Source organism: Sarcophilus harrisii, chromosome 2, assembly GCF_902635505.1.
Source record: "Sarcophilus harrisii chromosome 2, mSarHar1.11, whole genome shotgun sequence".
NCBI lineage: Eukaryota > Metazoa > Chordata > Mammalia > Dasyuromorphia > Dasyuridae > Sarcophilus > Sarcophilus harrisii.
In genome coordinates, this window is record NC_045427.1 from 310,005,819 (window position 1) to 310,027,495 (window position 21,677).

Below are 21,677 nucleotides of genomic sequence, written 5' to 3' on the forward strand. Positions count from 1 at the left end.
AGCAAATTATTAAACCCTAAATATCAAAAAAGAAATTCTGAAAATCAGAGAAAAGAGTAAATAAATTGAAAGCAAAAATTCTATTACAATGACAAAACTAGTTCTACTAAAATGACAAAACTAGTAGTTGGCTTTGTTTAAAAAAAAAAAGGATAAAGAAAATGAAAGAAATAAAATAAAGAATTTTCTTTCAGTTTTTTTTTTTTTTTTAGGAGAAAAAATAAACTGAGTATTAAATGTGAAAGAAGAGAATTCATCATAGGCCAAGAAAAAAAAAGCCTATTTTTTCTAAATTATTTGTCAGGAAAATTGACAAATGAAATGAATAAATATTTATAAAATAAATAAACTTCCCAGATAGAGAGAAAAGTGGAATTTAAATAATACAATTTCAGAAAAAGAAACTAAACAAGTCTTAAATGAATCTATAAAATGAACCAAGATAACAGAGTAGAGTGAGCATTTTAGTCAAACTCTCCCATCACACCCCTCTAAACAACTTAAAAAACAGGACAAACTGAATTATGAATGAGATAATCAATAAAAAAATCACAATGAGTCATTTTTCCAGTCCACAGCTAGAAAGAGCAGTCATCATAGACACCAGAAGAGATGGCGAGGTGGAAGCAGTACCAGCTGTTGGGAGAGGCAACTGCATGCAGAGGCATCAAGAGTACATAGCACTCAGAGAAGAGTAGAAGGGCAGAAAATCTGGCCAGAAAGAGTTTCCAGGAGACCCCTGTGTCAGAACTGTGCACAAAGTTGGGTGCCACTTTACAGAACCAGCACCCATTACCCAGTTTTAGAATCAGCTTTGAAAACAGATTTTGAATTTGCTATACACTTAAAAAGAAAAGCAAGCTACAAATAGTACAAAAAAAAAAAAAAAAAAAAAAAGGGAAGTGGTAGGTATTGAACACAGCAAACACATATCACTTCAAAAAATAAAATTTAAATTGACAGAAAACGACTAATTTTTCATGAGTCTCATTCCTGAATCTGTCTCTAATACTATTAAGTGATCAAGTCATAAGAGCAAACACTGGAATTAGTAAGATTAGAAAACTAGTAGAAAGAATAGCACAAAACTAAAAGAACTCAATCTTAACCTTAAGAATTAATGATGAAAAATTCATAATGAACAACAGAAATTACACTGACATCAATTATAATTTTAATAGAAGGTTAACTGATATGATAACTCCCAAGAAGACCAAAAATCCCCCAGAGTGCCCTAGTTAGCAAATAATTGACTAACTTCACAAGATGGAGAAAGATAGAGGCCAAAGGCAATAAATGTTGAATACAAATACACTGGTAAAATCTCATGAATGTTAGCTTCTTTTAATTTAAGAAAGGGTGTCCAGTGGGTATTTCATTATTTAAGACTTAAATACACCCTAAATATTGTGAAAATTACCCAACTAGTATTTTTTTAAATCAATGAAACATAGAAAGAAACCATAATCCCTATTGTGCCAGGCAAAACTATATTAATTTAAAATGTAATTTGTGCTACAAAATCCTAAAGGACAATTGTTATCCCCATGCCTCTCCAGTGAGGTCACCATTAATAAAATCCTTTGAAATAGTCAAGCATTTAATAAAACACAACCAAAAACATATGATAGGAAACTGAGTTTTTCTACCAGTTTCTGGCATGAAACTGGAATTCCCTTGTCATCTTTAATAAATCATAGTACACACATACCATGGTCCCCTAAATGGTAAAAGAATATGAACAATTTTCAGGCGAAGAAATTAAAACCACTTCTAGTCTTATGAAAAAATGCTCTAAATCAAATTACCTCTTGATCAGGTAATATAATTTAAGACAACTCTGAGATATCACTACACACTTCTCAGATTGGATAAGATGACAGGAAAAAATAATGACAAATGTTGGAGGGGATGTGGGAAAACTGGGACACTGATGCATTTTTGGTGGAATTGTGAATACATCCAACCATGCTGGAGAGCAATTTGGAACTATGCTCAAAAAGTTATCAAACTGTGCATATCCTTTGATCCAGCAGTGTTACTATTGGGCTTATATCCCCAAAGAGATACTAAAGAAGGGAAAGGGACCTGTATGTGCAAGAATGTTGTGGCAGCCCTTTTTGTAGTGGCTAGAAACTAGAAACTGAGTGGATGTCTATCAATTGGAGAATGGCTGAATAAATTATGGTATATGAATGTTATGGAATAATATTGTTCTCTAAGAAAAAATGAGTAGGATGATTACTGAGAGGCCTGGAGAGACTTACAGGAACTGATGCTAAATGAAGTGTGAAGAACCAAGAGAAAGTAGAATAAAATGGAACAACAAGATTATATGATGATCAATTCTGATATAAGTGGCTCTTTTCAACAATGAGGTGTTTCAGGCCAATTCTAACAGACTGGTGATGGAGAGAACCATCTACATCCAGAAAGAGGGCTGTGGGGACTGAATGTGGATCACAACAAAGTATTTTCATCTTTTTTGTTGTTTGCTGCCTTTTTGTTCTGATTTTTCTTGTGCAGCATAATTGTGGAAATATGCATAGAAGAACTACACATGTTTAACACAATATATGTTTTATTTATATTGGATTACTTACTGTGTAGGGGAGGGAGCGGGGGAAAAGAGGGAAGAAAAAAATTGGAATACAAGGTTTTGCAAGGGTGAATGTAGAAAACTATCTGCATATATTTTGAAAATAAAAAGCTTTTATTTACTAAAAAAAAAAAAAAGAAAAAATGAACAACAGAGAACAGAAAACTTATAAAGAAGCAAAGTTGGGCAGCTTTATAATGCACAGTATTTATTATATAGGTTTTCTTGAAATGTAAAATTGTTTTATATTGAATCCTATATATTGTGTTCTGCTGTGCAGATGACAATTTGTTCTTTTTGTATTTAAGTTTAAAATAAATAATAAAATTTACCAAAAAACCTTCAATACTGGATAATGGATGAATAAATAGAATCGAGTATACTGTGCTGTAAGAAATAAGGAAAATGATAAATACAGAAGCATGTATAAACTCATATGAAACTGGTAAGTGAATTAAATACAGCCAAGAAAACAATATACACAATGGCTAGAATAGAATAAATGGAAAAAACCACAAAACAAATGAAAATGAATTCTGAAAAATTATAAAAAACAAGCTTTTTCCTAAAGAAGAGATATGAGAAGAAATATTCCTCTGAAGAGGTGAAATGAGAGAGAGTTCATGAGGGTAAGAAAGATCATTTTTTTTTGATGTATGACTCAGTTTTGCTCCTCTTACTCCTTTGCTCTTTATCTTAAAAAATTTTTTTGTTACATGAATGACTTGTGAGAAAAGAAATGAAAGGACATAGGAGAAATTTAGGCAATAAAAAAAGAACAAAAGATATAAATAAAATTTTATTTAAAAAATTTTGATGCTCATACAATAAAGGATTCTTAGGCAAAGCATGTGGCACACCAAATATCTTTATAATAGAAAAGTACTACAATATTATACCCACTGAGAAATCTAAATAGTTCAGGATTCAAAATCAAATTAAAATTTTATACTTCAATTAATCTACTACAGTAGCCATAATGCAAAAGTTATGACACAGGGTAGCATTAAATGAAGATTCATGCCAATATTATGAATAATGAACTGTTTCTGTAAAGAAATTTAGGTTAATTAGCTCTAAATGAAGGCACTGTTACAACTTTACTAGATATATTTGCAATTAAAAGTAACTTTGTTACTTGAAAATGCATTCATATTAACAGTAAAATTCTAATTATGTATTTGACTAATAATATTAAAAATAGAAACACTTTTCTTGCTTTATCTAGAAAATAATTCTTCTTAACAAGTAGCCTATAATAAAATAATAATAAAATTCATTTGAAGAAATAAAATCTAGAGTGTTAAGGAAAATGATGAAAAAAAGCAAGCATGAAGAGGGAATAATACTATTAGAACTCAAACTATACTTATAAATCATTAATAATCATTATTTTAATTAATTAAATTAAAAATCAATAAATTAATTGAATTTAATTAAATTAACAAATCATTAAAATCATCACGAATTGGTTAAAGAACAGAGAAAGAAACTCAAAGAAAGAGACTAGATTGAAAGGAGACAAACAGAAGAATAAACTAATGTTTGATAAAGAAAATAAATTACATAGGGAAAACCTCTTAATTTGATAAAAAATAACTGGGAAAACTGGAAAACAGTCTGGCAGAAATGAGGGTCAGAACAACATCTAATATCACATTCCACAATACATCCAAAATGGATATTTAACCATAATATTATAGATCAAACTATTAAAATATTCAAAGATAAACATTTATCTTTCAGTTATGGGTGATGTATGTTTTACCAAGTAAGAGATGGAATCAGTCATCAAAAGATCTAAAATTACAAAAGATAAATAAAAGGAGATAATAGGAAAGTATCTTTTTATTAAATTCCTGAGAAGGGCTGAATATCCAAGATATAAAAATAATGAATTAACTATATAAGACACTAATAGCCATTCCCCAACAAATCAATGATCAAAGTTCTCAAGAGAACCACAAAGTATTCACAGTCACATGAAAAAATACTCCAAATCACTAATAAGAGTAATGCAAATCAATACAATCATACCTCCCACCTGCAAACTGGCAAAAATGGTGAAAAATTGGAAATGTGAATGTTGGAAAAGTTGTAAAAAGATAGGCACATAATGTTGGTGGAGTCGTGAAATGGCACAATTATTTTGGAAAGTAATTTGGAATTATGCTAATAAAATGACTAACTAGGGGCCCTAATATTGCATCTCATACATCAAGAAAGTCACTGTTAAAAAAAAAAAAAAAGTCCTCATATACTCCAAAGAGTTTACAGCAGTATTTTCTGTGATATTTAAGAATTGTAAACTGTAAATCCATCAATTAGGGAATGGCCAGACAAATTGTTGCACATGGATATAATGGAAAATTACTATATTGTAAGAAATTATATTTACAAAGAATTCAAAGAAGAATCAAAAGACCTGCATGAATACTGATGCTGAGGAAAGTTAAGTAGAGCCAAGAAAATATACACAATAACAAAATCAAAAGTAGATGTAACAAAATTATAAAGATCAGGTGAGATTCAAATTAAGAGATAGGAGAAGACAACACCAAACCCTTTATGGAGGTGAGAGGTCTACAAATAGCACATATTTCTCATGTTTGGGGACTTTTTCAACATTATCAATCAGTTGGGCTGACTTTATTTTCCTTTTCCTTTCTAAGAAAGGAAATGTCATATGAGATGGCTCTCTAGGAAGAGAAGAGGGAAGGATACATGGGACACTATAGTGATGTAAGAAATAAAAAATATCAATAAAAATTTATTTTAAAAAAATAGATAGTTCGCAGTCCAGTAAATGGCTAGATTTGGAAATTTGAAGATCTGATTCAAATCCTACCACTGCCATCAGCTGTTTGACTATGGGCAAAAGTTACTTAACCTCTTTTGAGGCTCAGTTTCCTCATCTGTAAAATGTCTTTTTCTCAATCTTTACTTCTGACCTCTCTGCAGCTTCTGACACCGTTTATCACCCTCTCTTCCTTGATATTCTCTTCTGTCCAAGTTTGGGAACACCACTCTCTCCTGGTATTTTTACATATCTGACTATTCCTTCTCAATCTCTTTTGGAGGATTCTCATCAATATCACAGCCTCTAACTCCTAGGTAACCCCTGGGGGTCTGTTTGGGACTCTCATTCACTGCCATAGATTTCACTGCCATCCCTATGCATGATTCTCAAATCAACCTTTCTGCTGACCTCCAATCTTTCATCTCCTTTCAGACATCTCTAGTTAGATATACAACAGGTGTCTTAAAATTATGTCCCAAAGTGAATTCATCTTTCCCCCTAAATCCTGCACCCTACCTTTTCTATTACTGTAGAGGACATGCCATCCTTCTACTCTCTCAGGTTCACAACCTAGAAATTATCTTGGACTTGTCCTTATCTCTCATCCCCACCCACCAGTCAATCTGTTGCCAAGGCCTATTGATAGCATCTTTCCAACACCCCTCAGATATGTCCCGTTGTTTCCTCTGACAGACTAGAGGAGGTGTGTCTAATACAGGCCCTCACCACCTCATGCCTGGATTAATACAACAGTCTGTTGGTGAATCTGCACCCACTCCCATCCATTCACCAAAATGATTTTCCTAAAATGCAAGTCTGGCCCTGTTACTTATCTTACTCAATAAACTACAGCAGCTGCTTTCAGGAACAAATACAAAATGCTCTGTGTGGCATTCAAAGCTGTTCGTACCCTAGCCCCCTCCAACCTCTCCATTCTTACACCTTACTTACTACCACATACTCTCTGACGCAGTGATACTAGCCTCCTACCTGTCCCACAAACAAGACACTTCATCTCTTGGCTCCAGGCCTGCAACATTCTTCCTCCTCTGCACCAGCTACTGAATTCACTGGCTTATTTTAACTTCCAATGAAAGTCCCATCTTTTATAGGCAACATTCCCCAACCTCTTCCAATCCCTGTGCCTTCTTTATTTTTTCCTATTTATCTTGCATGTAGTCTGCTTTTTATACACGTTTGTATGTTGTCTGCCCCACTGCATTATAAGCTCTTTGAGGGCAGAGACTGTCTTTTGTCTTTTTTTCTTAAGTCAGGCACTCAGCATAGTATAGGACACCAAGTAAGTGTTTAATCAATGTTTACTGACTGACTGGTTAATAGTACCTCTAAGACTTAATATAAAGTTAAATTTGAAGATGTTTATAAGGTCTTTCTCCAAACTCACAAGTGTTATATGTGTCAGTTACCATTATTACTACTTATCTGTAAAGTAGTATGCAATATGTAAAGTAATTCTACTTTAAATTCTTTAAGGGCATAGGAGCTTTTACAAAAATTTTGTCTTTGGATCCACAAGGTACAACAGAGAAGCATGCAGTAGGAAAAAATGCAAAAATGCAGTAGAAAAAAAAATTCTGTTTTAATACTTCATGTGCGACTTTTAGACAAGTCATTAAACCTTTCCAAGCCTTCATATCCATATTTATAAAGTGAGACAGTTAGACTAGATATCTTTTAAGGTAGCTTCCAATTCTAAATCTATAATCTGATGGTCTTAAATGATTACTGATTTAGAAGCCATTGATAAATCCACTAACAGAAAATTATTATAGGTGCAAAGAAAGGTATTTGGTATTAAAATGCAGCTATGATCACCTCAAGAGCATAACAATCATGATTGGAATGAACCCTACAGAAGATGATTTAACATTTACTTCAAAATATAAACTATCTCAGGAAGTACCTCTTTCCCACATGAAACAGAACTATTAAACACTCAAGAGAGCAATTCAGCATTCTTCTCCAAGATATTTATGTAGATAAGAATAAAACTATTTATGAGAAAGCATAAAACATTAATAGTAGAAAACTTTTTTTTTGGTGTTTTTTCATTGAACATGCTAGAGAAAAAAGTGTGGGACAAGACTGAAGAGAAAATGAGAAGAAAAGCAGGAGTTATATTTTTCCTCTTCACATTTAACCCAAATCCTGTTAAAAATATACCTATATATGATTCAGAAATGAAGCTACGTGGAAAGTGAATTTCAATTCATCATTACCCATTATCTGCTGCATTAATACTTCCATGTCACCAAGGTTACATAAGGCCTGCATACCAAGTTCATGATGCAAACTGCTAACGCCTACAGCAGATGCATTGTCATGTGATGCTTCTAAGTGGACACTCCCATTTCTCACCAGCAAGGAGGCACTAGCACTGAGCACTGCAGCCTGGGAAGGGGGACGGGACTGGACTTTGACCTGGACTGTGGACTGCTGGCCTTGCTGACCATCTTGAAGGCTACGAAAAAACATGGATTGGGGAGACATTATAGGGAAGAATAAGAGAAAACAACAGCCAGAAATGAAGCAACACAGAAAACATTTCAAAAGGATAATTCTATCATTAAGCATAGCATAAGAGAAAAGCCTTTATAAAATGTGCAGATTTTATTGCTGAAATAAATGTAAATCAGTATCTCTAATATAACTTGAACTAAAAAGTTACAGCTTCAGAAGACTTTTGCTTCTTCACTGCATGCTCTTCTATATGTGGTTCACAGTGTCTGTATCACAGTATTTTACAAAAAACATCAACTATTTGTTAAATTAAGGAGTTTGTTTTCATTAACTATAGTTTTTTTTAATGTTCGACAGCATATTCTAAATAGGTATTTTAAGAAAGAAAATAGAAAAGGACAAGAAGTCCTTTCAATATCTCTAGGGGAAAAAAGAACCAATAATTTCGAGGACAGACCTCTCACTTCAGAGCTCATGATGAGTTTGTGGAACAGGGGTTCTTAATTTTTTTTTTAATATCATGGAATTCTTCAGAAGTACAATGAAACCCATGAACCACTTAGAAGAATGTCTTTAAATGCATGAAATAAAAATACACAGGATTACAAAGAAACCAAAGGGTAGTGAAACAAAAGATGTCATTTTTTTTTCCCATACAAGTTCATGGACCTCCAGTACCAAAATATGTCATACAAGTAGTCAATATAAATACCAGGTACTCAAATTCATTATAAACCCAGGTTGCTTTGAAGTTATGGAATTCTCATTGAACTAAACGGGAAAAAACCTTTAGACTAATAAAAAACAGGCAAATATCAGAAAACCTTAAAGATAAGTTAAAATATATAAACTGAGATGGTGGCAAAAGACAATTTAGGATAAGAAGTCTTGTTTGTAAGATTCTTATCAATCTCTGATTCAAACACTAATGCCTTAGACCTAAAATATTCATACTGAAGGCCAATCTGAACACCACAAATAATATATTTTTTTTTTTTTTTTTACTACTTAACAACATACTGTCTATTTTTCATTTTGAAAATTTTTTCTTTTCTCCCAGTCCACAGTATAGTCTAACATGTTTTTTTATTTCAGAAAAACTAAAAAGGAAGTAAATTTGGAAGACAATTATAACCAAAGGACTACTTAGCTTTTGCATAGTATCAGCAGCAATTTTTGTTTTAAAATGACTCAAAAGTGAAGAAAATATATTATTTTTCAATATCTGATAGGCTGGCTAGAGCATGATCCTATGTTTCCTATATGTCACAGGGCATTTGAAACATATATTCTGCATGGAAACACATACTACAGCTCTATGACCAGAAAGAATGACTAATGGTCTACAAGCTGATATATGAGAAGTTAATTGCCATCCTCATGATTGACAACATAGTAAATGCAGCCATGCAATAACAAAGGAGTGGTAACCTTTATCATGAGTGTAGACTGGGTAGTTACTGACAAAGATGGATGTTTAACCAAGCTGGCCATGGCTGTCAAGCACCATAGGGATCTCATTTTACATGGCCACCCACAGGCTTGAAGACTGTCATTGAGAAGCATGCAGGCAAGGAGCTGACAAATTTCCACAAAGCCAGGCTTACCACTGTAGGCATTGAGGTTTAAAACCCAGCCTTCAACATTAAGTTCCAAAAGCTCATCATCACAAGGCAGAGCATCTTCTCTCCCAGGGAGTTCCAGGCAGCCCTGAGGAGAACCAAACCCTTTACCATTAATGAGGTCCTGATTCTCCTAACCATTAGACTGTAACCTCCTTGAGAGATAAGTTTTTAGGGTATCATTCTTAACATTCTTAGTTCATAGTATAGTATCTTTAGCAAAGTTTGATATTAATGGATGCCTGCTAAATTGGATGTGCATTACATATTATTTTATATACTGTACAACTCACTTTTACATTATACTAAAGGAAAGATTAATTAACTGGAGTATGCAAATTAATGGGCCCAGTTAACAGCCCATACATGTGTTGTCCCAGGACCAGACCAGCTAAATTCAGAGAGGATGGAGCATAAGTTGAGTGCAAGGTAATGAATTTTTCCAACAGAGTAAATTTTGAGTTTGAGAGCTGAACTAGTAATAGTATCCATACTAATAATATCATACATCTTTAAATAGTTTGAATAACCATTTTTCAAAAGCTGCAAGGGGAGAAGAAATGGAACTTTATAAAGCCTCATTCATTTAATCCAACTATCTTTAATAAAGTTTTTTTCTTCAATATACAGATATTTTAAAGCTTTTTAAAAAATGTTCTAAGGTCAGAAAATGTGACATAAAAATGAAACAAGTGCATAAATAAAAGACTGGGCAGAATATACCTGATATAGTTCTCTATCGAAGTTACAGCAACAAACACATTCTGGAACATCTGTTTTTCAGCTCCCTTCTTTTAGAACCATTAGAAAATCAAGAATTATTTGGTTTCTTTAAACATGCAAAATTAAGCACAAGCATGCACACAGGACAATGTGTCAAAAAAAGGCAAATTTGCAATAACAAAAATTGAACTGCCAATCATGATAAACACTTTTTAGCCTATGGATATGTGAGCACTTATAGAAAAACAAACTTTCTCATTAATGTATGTAACTGCTAAAGGTAAACTACAGTTTAATGTAATCCCAGAAAGACATAATCTACAAAGCAGGTACATAAAACAAATTGATCTGTTCCTCTTCATTAAAAAAAAAAAACCCTAAACTAAGAGATTTGCTAAAATAAAATGAATAATTCAAAAGTGGAAAAAAATTGAGGTAAAACATTTAATTGCTAACAATGGCGTGACCTTTCAGAATCAAAAATTATGGACAGAAGCAAACCAAATTTATCCATTAAAAAAACAAAAATCAAAGGGCTATCAAGGCACAAAAGTATTATTTAAAATGGAAATTATTTAACATTCTATTTTATGTAATTTTTAAAGTAGAGTAAAAATTCTAAACAGATATTTAGGATTGTGCCATAATTTCAAATTCATAATGTTATAAATACACCAAGATTATAATTACAAGAAGAAAAGAATGTTTCAATAAGCACAGAATCATAGCCAATGGACACCTCAGAGCTCATCTAGTCTAACTTCTTTATTTTACAGATAAAAAAACTGAAGCATGGAGAGGTTAAGTAACTTACTTTAAGATCATATAAATGGTAAGAGCAGAGTAGGTATTCAAACCTAAGTCCTTTTACTTTAAACCCCACATTTTTTTCTACTGATTCACAATCACATAAAAATTAAATTCACAACTAAGGAAAAAATGTTAGCTCCAAATCTACATGGTCAGTGAACATTTGAATTTTTATATGAAAAGCTAGGCACATCAATTCATATTTTCAGAATGTTTCCAGAAAGAAAAAAAAATGCTAAGAAAAATTTTCACATAAAAGTTTTGGGAAATATTTCTCTAACAGCCTTTAGCTCACTATTAAATAAGCCATAGTTATTAATGATCAAATCAGCAATATCAATCTTATGCAAAAACCTCTAAAATGAGAAAAAATACTGACAAAAAATAACAAAGAAAAGGAAGAGATGAAGGTTAAACACTGTCAGTTTTCAACAGCCCCAGAGACATTTAAGCTTTATCAATTAACACTATAAATCAAAATTCTTAGTCTTTTCCTCTTTTAAAACCACACATTTATTTCTACATTTAGAACTTTATATTGCCAACTATTATCATTTTTTAAAGACATCACTGCAGTCAGATTTGGGAACCAGTTCTCATATTTTATTTCTTTTATATACATTAACTAAAAATTTGTCTTACATATGCCAGGTGCTCAAAAATATTTGTCTTATGTCTACATGAAAGATTTCTGAACTCATTACTATAACCTTGCTGCAACCCTATCACATTCTATTTTGTACTGCATTTTTTTAGATATATCTAAATCTTTTCCCCATCCCACTCCCAGTAGATGGTAAGCTCATTGAGAGCAGAGATTATGTTTTTCATAAATGTACTTCCAGTGCCTAGTACTGTGCCTTGCACACAGAAGGTACTTAATATATGTATGTTCAATTTAGATGCAATTAGATGCATCAAGCTTTAAAAAATATGTAATTATATGTAGTTGTTGAATTTAATTATAGATCTTTAGATGTATCAAGTTTTTAAAAAACAAATATGTAATTACTGAAATTTTTCTACACATAAACAGAAATCTGACATTTATTTTAATAAAAGAAATGAATTTCCTCAAGGCAACCATACTAGTGGCTCAGATCTACATGTTCAGTATGAACACAAACTAGATACAAGTAGATTTTTAAGTAAAAACTAATTATCATCCTCAATCTTACTACCATATTTCCTAAGATTACTATGTTTGATTTTTAACTCTCTTTGATAACAGGTACCACGGAAAAGACTAGTAGGTTTTAGTTACACTTTGGTAAAAATTGAGAGGCTAAAAAACCCTTCTATCTGTAAACCTGATTAAAAAAAAAAAAGACACCACCAAGAATATAGAAAGATATTAAAATGTATTTGTAAAATGTATTACATATTACGTACAAATTCTTTTGCTAAAATAATTGATTTGGCGCATTTAAATCTAGGGGCAACAGTTTTCTAAATTATAGAGCAATCTCAACATATAATTTGAAGCAATTTGCATTAAACTATATAAGCTGAAAATTATTAAAACACAAAAGTATTATTAAATATGATTTTTTTCAGTTTTTTTCTTAGCAAAATAAAAAAAACTTTAAATTTTTCATAGTTACGCTAACTTATAGGTAGAATTTTTAGTGAGAAGCTGATTTTGAAAAACAGTGACAAGATTTTTTCAGTTTCTTTTTTGCTACTAAAGAATTAGTTTTTAATAATATGCTGTTTTTTCAAAATGCCATACTGGTAAGTTCTGTTTTACTGATTCTGTAATATCAGGTTATCATTAAGGAGATAAATAATCTTTGTCTTTAAATTGTATTACAACCTACCACCAACCCTATCCGCTACAAATTTTTATTTGCCATAATATAGACCTGTTTAAAATCCCATTGAAGCTAGTTTAGTTAACATGCTAAAAGACATTATTAAAACATTTAATCTACAGAACTGATTGGAAGGCTCGTAAACCTACTACAATATTTGTATTAATTATGTGGCTAACAATAGAATTGTTGCCTTATACGTCTATTCTGAGGAAGGGAATCTGTGGTGTTTTTTTTTTGTTTTGTTTTGTTTTTTACATTTTACATATAAATCCCACATACCATACTCATTATATAGTATGATCATATTCAAAAACCTGCAAATGTAATCTAAAATAAATTCTGTATGTCTTATTAGGGTATTCAACTAGAGAGCAACATCAGGATCTACTTTATCAAACAATTTAAATTAACAGTTCTAAGTTGTTTTAATAACTCTGCATCTATCAAGCCCACTAGCAGCAAACCACAAGAGACGGACATCTAGGAGAAAAATTTAATAAACAAAAAGATATTAAGTGGCATCTTAGTGAAGAGGTAAAAGAGTTGTCTAGAAGGAGTGATCAGGGGAGAAAGATGTATGACAAGAAACAAAAAGAGGTAAAGTTGATTAAAATGCCAAGCTATTTCAGAGTGTAACAGTACTGCCTAAAAATCTATCAGAAAAAGAACAAAAAATGTTTTTTGGTTTTTTTTTTTTTTTTTTTTTTTTTTTTTTTTTTTTTAAATAAAGGCAGAGTAAGTTAATGGAAGAGAGAAATACAATAGCAAAGAACGATGAAAGGCACACACGCAAAAAAAAAGAAACTTATTTTCTTAAACTAAATATTTTTTATTAGAGTCTTTTTCTTAATTATTCATTTAATCTGAACAGCAAATCATTTGTTCAACACTGTGACTTTCCTCAATTATTTAAGAGATGGAGCTGGAAAGGAAGAAATCCTTATAATAATAGCAAAATTAAAATTTAAGAAAATTTAAAAATACAACAGAGTACAAAAAAAGCTGGAATACACACACACACACACACACACACACACACACACACCCCTCAAAATGAGCAACAGTTTTAACTTGATCTTCCACCACCTATAATGTCTCCATGTTAAAACCTAACTAAAATAATATTTCCTTGGATTTCAAATGGAAAGATTCTGTGAAATTTCTTACAGCAAATGCTTTTAAATACCAAGATTATAGTACTAAAATCTATTCTGGATAAGTGCTTCTAGAACTATGTGGTGTCTGAGTCTTTAGTCTTCCATTTGTTGTTTTAATAACAAATTTCTAGTTAAATTTAAAATATAAATGAATACCACTACATGAAAATGAGAACAAACTAAAATATTTACATGGGATATTATTATTATTATTATTATTATGGAAGTTCAATAGAAAAAACATTTCTCATCTGAGAAATCAGTGCATGCTCCCTTGCTTTATAATACTCAAACCAAAATATTTTTTCATCAATTTACGTTAAGTGTTAAGAATTTAGACATAGATTTATATACACATATAGGTTTCAAATAATCGTTATCTATCATACATACATTAGTTTTATACCAAAATACTACTGGGTTCAAAGGTAAAATTTGATAAAGATAATTTTAATATAATTACCTAATAGTGTTGAGCTGATTCTTTTTACCTGGGATATTTGTTTAGGAACTTACACTGTCAATTGCTTAAATTATTTATATAATTACCAAGGAATTGGGAACTCCTTACTCCCACATTTCTTTGCACAAAATCATAAAGAGAAAGAAATGTCAAAACTAATGCTGCTTTTGCTATAGAATTTTAAGGCTAGGAGGGACCTGGGAGGTTATCTAGTCCACCCTACTCATTCTTCAAATAAGAAAAAATTAGTTGTAAAGGTTAAAAAAAACAGTCATATCACTTGTAAATAGCAGTCAAGATAGTGCTCATATCTCCCAATCTCCATAAGTACTTTTTTTTCTTTCATTCTTTTTTTAACCATACCACATTAAACTGGTAAGTGAAATGCCAATATAACTAACAAAATAGATCTGGCTGAAAGTTGCTTTTTAAACTGATGTAACTGCTAAATTTTTTTCTGTAAATAAAAAATGGCTTTTCTGAGTGGGGAGAAGGGGGGGAAATGGTGCAACACAGACATGCTCATTTCAACAAGCTCACCATCACATGCAAGGAGAACCAAAAGAGATAGAAAGGAGGGATTAGAAGGAAGAATAGAAGTTATTCAAATGATTTCTTGGAATTGAGGGGGAGGAAGAAAAAAGGAAAGGTTTTTTAAAAATTGCTACATGCATGCTGAATATGGTGGAACTTTAATACTGTACCTGAGGGGTGATCCGAAGAGCAATGTAGGAGGGGTAGGGTTACTCCCTGCATTGTGCCTGCGCCGTACTGCCTGACGCCTAAATGTGCTGCGTTCACGGCGAAATGTAACCATCTCCTCGCTGTCCTGTGCTGCTGCATCAAGACAGACTCAGGTCAAATAGGAACCCAGTCATGGGCATAAACACGCAGCTTAACGTCTGTCTTTCCCTTGCCTCCCATTATCCCAAGAAAGTGGCCTTCTCAACTATATCAATTTGTTTTTAGAAATAATTTATATATTATCTTTTATTCTATGTAGAGTCCAACACACACACACACACACACCTACACACACACACACACACACACACACACACACACACATACACCTCTAAGGTGATTACTTTCTTTAAAAGTAAATGTCAATTTTACCACACTATTTAAAAACTAAAATCTGCTCTGCTTTTTATTTTTGATCTCAAATACATTTTTAAGATCTTTGATATGCTTAAAGATTCTACTGCAGATCTTTGGGTTTATTTTACTTCCTTTTTTTACTCCAGTTTATATGTAAAGGGATTCTGTAAAACATAGTAATAATTCTTATTAATCTTCTAAAGAGAAATCAATTTTTCTGATAAAAAAAACCAAAGATACTATACTATAGAGATATTTCATTCTCTTTATCTAGAAGAGAAGTGAGTTTAAAAGTTTAACTAGTGCTCTCATGCTGACTCCACGATTTTTGGCAGTATCAAATACAGCTGCTAAGTTGCACAACTGACTTAATGAAATCTCATTTTAAGAATGTAAAAATAAATTTTAACTGTAGGTTCTCTTCCTGCCAAACTTAGTTTGATGAATGCATATACCTCTGGACTAACATATTAGCAAAGTGAAGTTGAGTATTTATTTAAAAAACAATAAGGTACAAATAAAACTCAGATGTATAGATATAAGTAAAATTAATTAAAATGATATAATATGTAAGTCTAACACAATAGATTGTCTTTTCAATCAAAAACTATATTCAATTTATCAATTTAAATATTATAAAAACATTATCATTTTTTAAAAGAATACAATTATAGAATTGTTCCAAGTGAGGAGTTTGGTTGTACCACAATTGGGAAGAACTTCTGAGTTTTTTTTTTGTTCTCGTAACAGCTGAAAAAAATACAAAATAAATCTATAATTTTATTGCTTTTACCTAGTTAAATCTTTTGATATTAAAAATAATAATAAGACAACGGAAGTTGGAACAGAAATTGGGTTACAAATATGTCTGCATATACTTGTACATACATACATATGTGTATCTGTATGTACACGTGCTATACAAATATATACTACTCTTCTGTTAGGAAGGGAATCCAATAAGGTTGACATATGCCATATGGAGGAGATCACTAGGTGGCGCAGCAGATAAGAGTTCCTGATTTGAAGTCAGAAAGACTTATCTTCCTGACTTCAAACGTGACCTCAGATACTTACTACTGGGTGACCTTGAGCAAGTAACCTTATTTGCCTAAATTTCCTCATCTTATAAAATGAGTTAGAGAAGGAAACGGCAAACCACTACAGCATCTTTGCTCAAAAAAAAAAAAAAAAAAAACCCAAATGAGGTCACAAAGAATAGAACATGACTGAAAAATAACAAATGCTCTGACAAAATGCTATGCTTTAATAAATATCTACATTGTAAACTCGGAATCTTTTTAAAAACTGACTATGGATCATTTCTAGGACATATTCTCCCTCCCCTCCCCTGCAACAAGAAAAAAAGAGGAAAAAAAAATAAGCCCGTTAAATAAAAACAAGCCAGTCAAACGACAGAGGAAAGAAGGGCATCTAAGTAGATAACAGTTGAAATCCATTCAGCACTTATAAAACTACTATGTGAAAAGAACTGGGGATGCAAAGACAAACAAAGAGCTACATTCTACAATGAGAATATAAGTACATATACATACAAATAAATATGAAGTAAATGGCGGGTAATTTTTTACAGGAGAGAGAAGCAGCTAAGGGGAGGGCAAAATCAGGAAAGGTCTCAAAGGAAGTAACTTTAGCTGAATTATGAAAGGAGAGCTATAGATTCAGAGGTAAAGGGAAGCTATAAATGCAAAGGTAAAGAGGAAATACATTCCAAGCAAGGAATTAGAAAACAATGTCATTTGTAAGTGAAACCAAAATAGGCCAATTTCGATGGACTATAAAGTTATGTCAAGTAGAGTAGCATGTATTAAGCATGGAAATGCAGACTAGAGTCAGATCATGGCAAGGCTTTAAATACCAAACTTAAGGAGTTTTTATTCGATCCAAAAGGCAACACTGACACTTACTGAGAAGGGAAATGACATGCTCTATATGAGAGGTATTGAATGCCTGAAGTAGAATAGTAGCTATTAAGAGAGGTGGCAAATGTGAGGGCTGCTGTAAAAGCTAGAATTGACAAAATCTGGCAACTCATTGGATAAAGAGGTTAAAAAAAGTCATAAATCACTCAAAAGTTGCAATTCTTTAATTAGAATTAATGGAAAGAGAAGGGAACTTAGCAATTTAAAAGGAAAGACAATGAATTCAATTTTAGTCATGTGGAACTTGACATACCTAAAGGATCCACCCGGGCAGAAACATCTAATGAGTGATGAAGCAAAACTTGAATCAAGAGAGAAATAGGAACTGAATATAAATACAAGGAGTCAAATTAAAAACAAAAACAAAAAACTGACCTTTAGTTGTAAGAATTTCTTGGTAAAGCTCTAGTTTTAAGAAAAAACTAAAATTTGGATCATTCAATTCAACAAGTTCCAAGTACGTATAAAGAGCAAGACAATATGCTAGGTGATAGGAATACAAAAAGTAAAAGGAAACTCCTGGAGAAATTGACATTACTGTAAGGCAAGCAACACACACACACACACACACACACACACACGCATCAAAAATAAATGGGAGGATAGCTAGTAGAATCAGGAAAGAACTTCTTTAAGAGGTGACATTTGAAATAAATCTTTAGAAGGGCTAGGAATTCCAAAAGGTCAAAGATGAAGAGGTGAGAAATCTAAGCATGGTAAAGAATGTGACATATGGACTATGGTATATGAGAAAAAGATTAGTTTAGCTAGAAATTATATATGTAACAAGGGACCACTAATGTGATATTAATCTGGAAATATAGGTAAGTCAAACTGTAAAGAGCTACAAATGGAAACAGACTCCAAATTGTGAAGGGATTTAAATGCAAAGAGGAGTTTGAATTTTATTTAAAAGGAAGTAAGAAGCCACTGAAGCTTCTTAGTCAAAGCACTGACGTAAAAAAGATACTTTATGAAAATTAATTTTACCATAGGATACACTGGAAGGAAGAGAGATTGAAAATTAGAAAACCAACCAAAAGCCTATGTGATAATTAAAGGAAAAGATGATGAGGTAACTAGGTAACAGCTATGTAGAGTGTGAGACATAGCTCGTAAGGCTTCTTAAGTTTTTTGTGTCATGAACCCCTTTGGTAGTATGGTGAAGCTTATAGATCAGAATAGCATTATGTACATGGGCTTAAATAAGAAGTGGATTACAATGCAGTCATTAAAAAAAAAACTTGTAAAATAAAAAAGTTCTCAGACAAAAGATTAAGAAGTTCTATGTAGAAACAGTGTCAACAAGACATCTAGCAGAAAACTGGCGATATGGAACCAGAGTTCAAGAAAAAAAAAAACATTTGAGTTGGACCTAAAAATTAGAGGATTTTATGATAAAAATAATAATTGAACTTAGGGCAGCTAATGAAATCATAAGAGAAAAGGACAAAAAGGAAGAAGGTCCAAGAAGAAAACTTTATTCACTCTTAGCAAGCTTAGATAAATTCTCATTCAGTAATAAAGTAGTCAGATAGGTATTTATTTTCTTAAAAGCCAATGATTTCAAAGAACTAAATATAATTTAGACAAAAGGCCTAAAATATCTTTTGTTCCTGGTATCATGTAATCACAAGTTCACAATCTCAGTATCATACATGATCTCTCACTCCTCATATACAACAACTTTGAAATAGATGTCCTTTTTCTATTCGCAGATACCATCTTAATTTAAAGTTGCATGTTGTTTTTTACCCGAACTGCTGATTAGCCTCTTTCTCCAGTTCAGACTCTCAAAATCTGAATTCCTTAAAGACTCAATTCAAATGCTTCCTACCCCACAAGATCCCTCCAGCTTCTAGTTCCTTTCTCTTCTAAGGTTACTTTCTATTTACTCTGTACATATCTTGATATACCTATTTAATAAAATTAATTATTTTTGTTATGTAATTAAAAATTAAAAGCACAGATGTTTCAAAATATAAAAGGGGGGGGGGAAGACAGCATATATTGATTGCTCTTTACAGTATACCATGTCATCACTTAATATGGATTCTATTTTAAAAACTTTTTAAATGTCACTGACCAATAAACCTTTCATTGTGACAATTATATATGATCTAGTCTACCAAAACAAAATAAAAATACTGGCTATATCTGAGAATGTATCTGGATCTATATTCCATCATCCCTTTAGCAGGAAATGCAAGATATTGGCCCTTTATTTTAGTCAAAGTTTCAAGTGTTTCAAAAGTTTTACTCATTTATTGTAGTAAATAGTTCTGGTTTGGCTGAATTCATTCAGAATCAGTTCTTTGTAGATTTCTTGGAAATTAGTGCTATTTCTCATTTCTTAGGCTTTAATACAACAATTTATTTAGTCATTCACCAACTGATGGATATTAATATTTTCTTGCTGCAACAAAAAGTACTGCTATAAATATTATTGCATATATAGGTTCTTTACTTCTATTCTTGACTTCATTAGGATATACTTAAGAGTTAGGAATATGAATTCAAATTCTGCTTTAAATAGTTCCTAGATATGTAATCCAAGCAAGTTATATAATCTATATGTCTGAGAGTCCTTATCTATAAAATGGGAATAACATCAGTTACCTTCTCAAGGTCGTTGTGAGGTTAAAATCAGATAATTGTACAGTACTCTGCAAAAGTGCTAGCTTTTATATTTAACTCTTAAAAATTTTTTTATTAAAATCCTTTTAACATTTTTTTGTTTGTATTTTGGTTAGATCTATGTCTGAAGCAAATACACTAAGCTAATAATTGCTATTTTGTTATTATCTCACCATAGTTCAACTATGTTCTTTGAGTGCTCTATGATTTGGGGGATTTTATGTGTGTAGTATTGATATTTCTCATATATGGTAATTTAAATCTTATGTAGTTTTCTTAACTCTTTTTATCATGTCTGTTTTTATAATCACCTTGTCAAGATTGCCAAACTGATTTTTCCAGATTGTCTTGAGGCATAAAAGATTCTTTCCCAATCCTTCATCATTATTTGTGTCTATATTTTTTAGTACATTTCTTACAAAGAACATATTAGATTTTGCTTTCTAATCCAATTTGATATCATTTTCCATTATACACATAAATATGTCATTAATATTCATGGTTGATTGTTAATTATGTTTTTTGTTTGTGTTGTATCCAATTATGGTTTTTTCTTTTCCTTTTACAAGGAAATGGAAGATAATGTTCTTATTTTGTGTTCTAGTTCTTTTATGAATGACATGAGGAAAATTCTATTAAACCCTATCAAAGGATTATATGTACTGAATGGTGGTTAGATTGTATTAAAATGAGACTAAAATTTAGTCAAGATTTGGTTAGTACTAAGAAATAAGTCTATACTTAAGTGAATATATCCAGGTCCTGAAAATGCTTTTGCCAGGTCAGATTGAACAAGCACCAATTCCAATGGATTTAAAATGTGAGCAACTTAAAGTAAATAAAAATTATTAATCTTATATAATGTTTGTTTTGAAATAAATTAATAAGATAGAAGCAAATGGTAGAGAAATATAATTTGAATAACTTTTTCCCTTTCCAGTGTTGTTTTTTACTCACCTTTCCTACTACCTTATCTTCTATCACCATTCTCCCCTTCTCTTACCTTTTCCCCTGTTTTTGGCCCCCTTTCTATCCTTTCCCTCTCCTTTTTTCCTTCTTCCTTTTCTTCTTTCTCCTCCTACTTCTTTATAAGGTTAGATAAATTTCTATATTCAACTGAATGATTAAATTATTCCCTTTTAGAGCCAACACTGATGAGCAACTAATCATAATTGTGTATATGAATAGGACGAACCTTTCCCACAACTGAAACGAATAGCAAAGTGGATTACAAAACAGAATCTTACAATTTTTGTTTACAAGAAACACATTTGATACAGAGAAACACATAGAGAGTAAAGGTAAAAGGCTGGAACAGAATTTATTTTGCTTTAGCTGAAGTTAAAAAAAAAAAAAGCAGGGGTAGCAATTCTGATCTCAGATAAAGAAAAAAGTAAAAATATTGATTTTAGTAAAAGAGACGAGGAAGGAAAAATACATCTTGATAAAGGGTACCATAAACAATGAGGTAGCAAAAATACTAAATGTGTATGCACCAAATGTTAGAGCAGACAAACACCTAGA

General features: G+C 31.7%; 1 protein-coding gene across 9 annotated transcripts in view; it reads right to left on the reverse strand.

The window, feature by feature from the left end:
- Positions 1-21,677, reverse strand: part of PCNX1 (pecanex 1) — a 222,299-nt gene that overhangs the window by 106,198 nt on the left and 94,424 nt on the right. For 3 of the 9 annotated variants that reach the window (XM_031952600.1, XM_031952595.1, XM_031952593.1), the window contains 2 exons: positions 15,177-15,309; positions 7,640-7,881 (listed from right to left, as the gene is read on the reverse strand). The exons of 3 other annotated variants lie outside the window; for them this stretch is intronic. In XM_031952600.1, coding sequence (XP_031808460.1) covers positions 7,640-7,881; positions 15,177-15,309 — 375 coding nt within the window. The remainder of the gene's footprint in view (positions 1-7,639; positions 7,882-15,176; positions 15,310-21,677) is intronic. 3 more of the 9 variants (XM_031952601.1, XM_031952594.1, XM_031952596.1) reach the window with 2 other exon arrangements.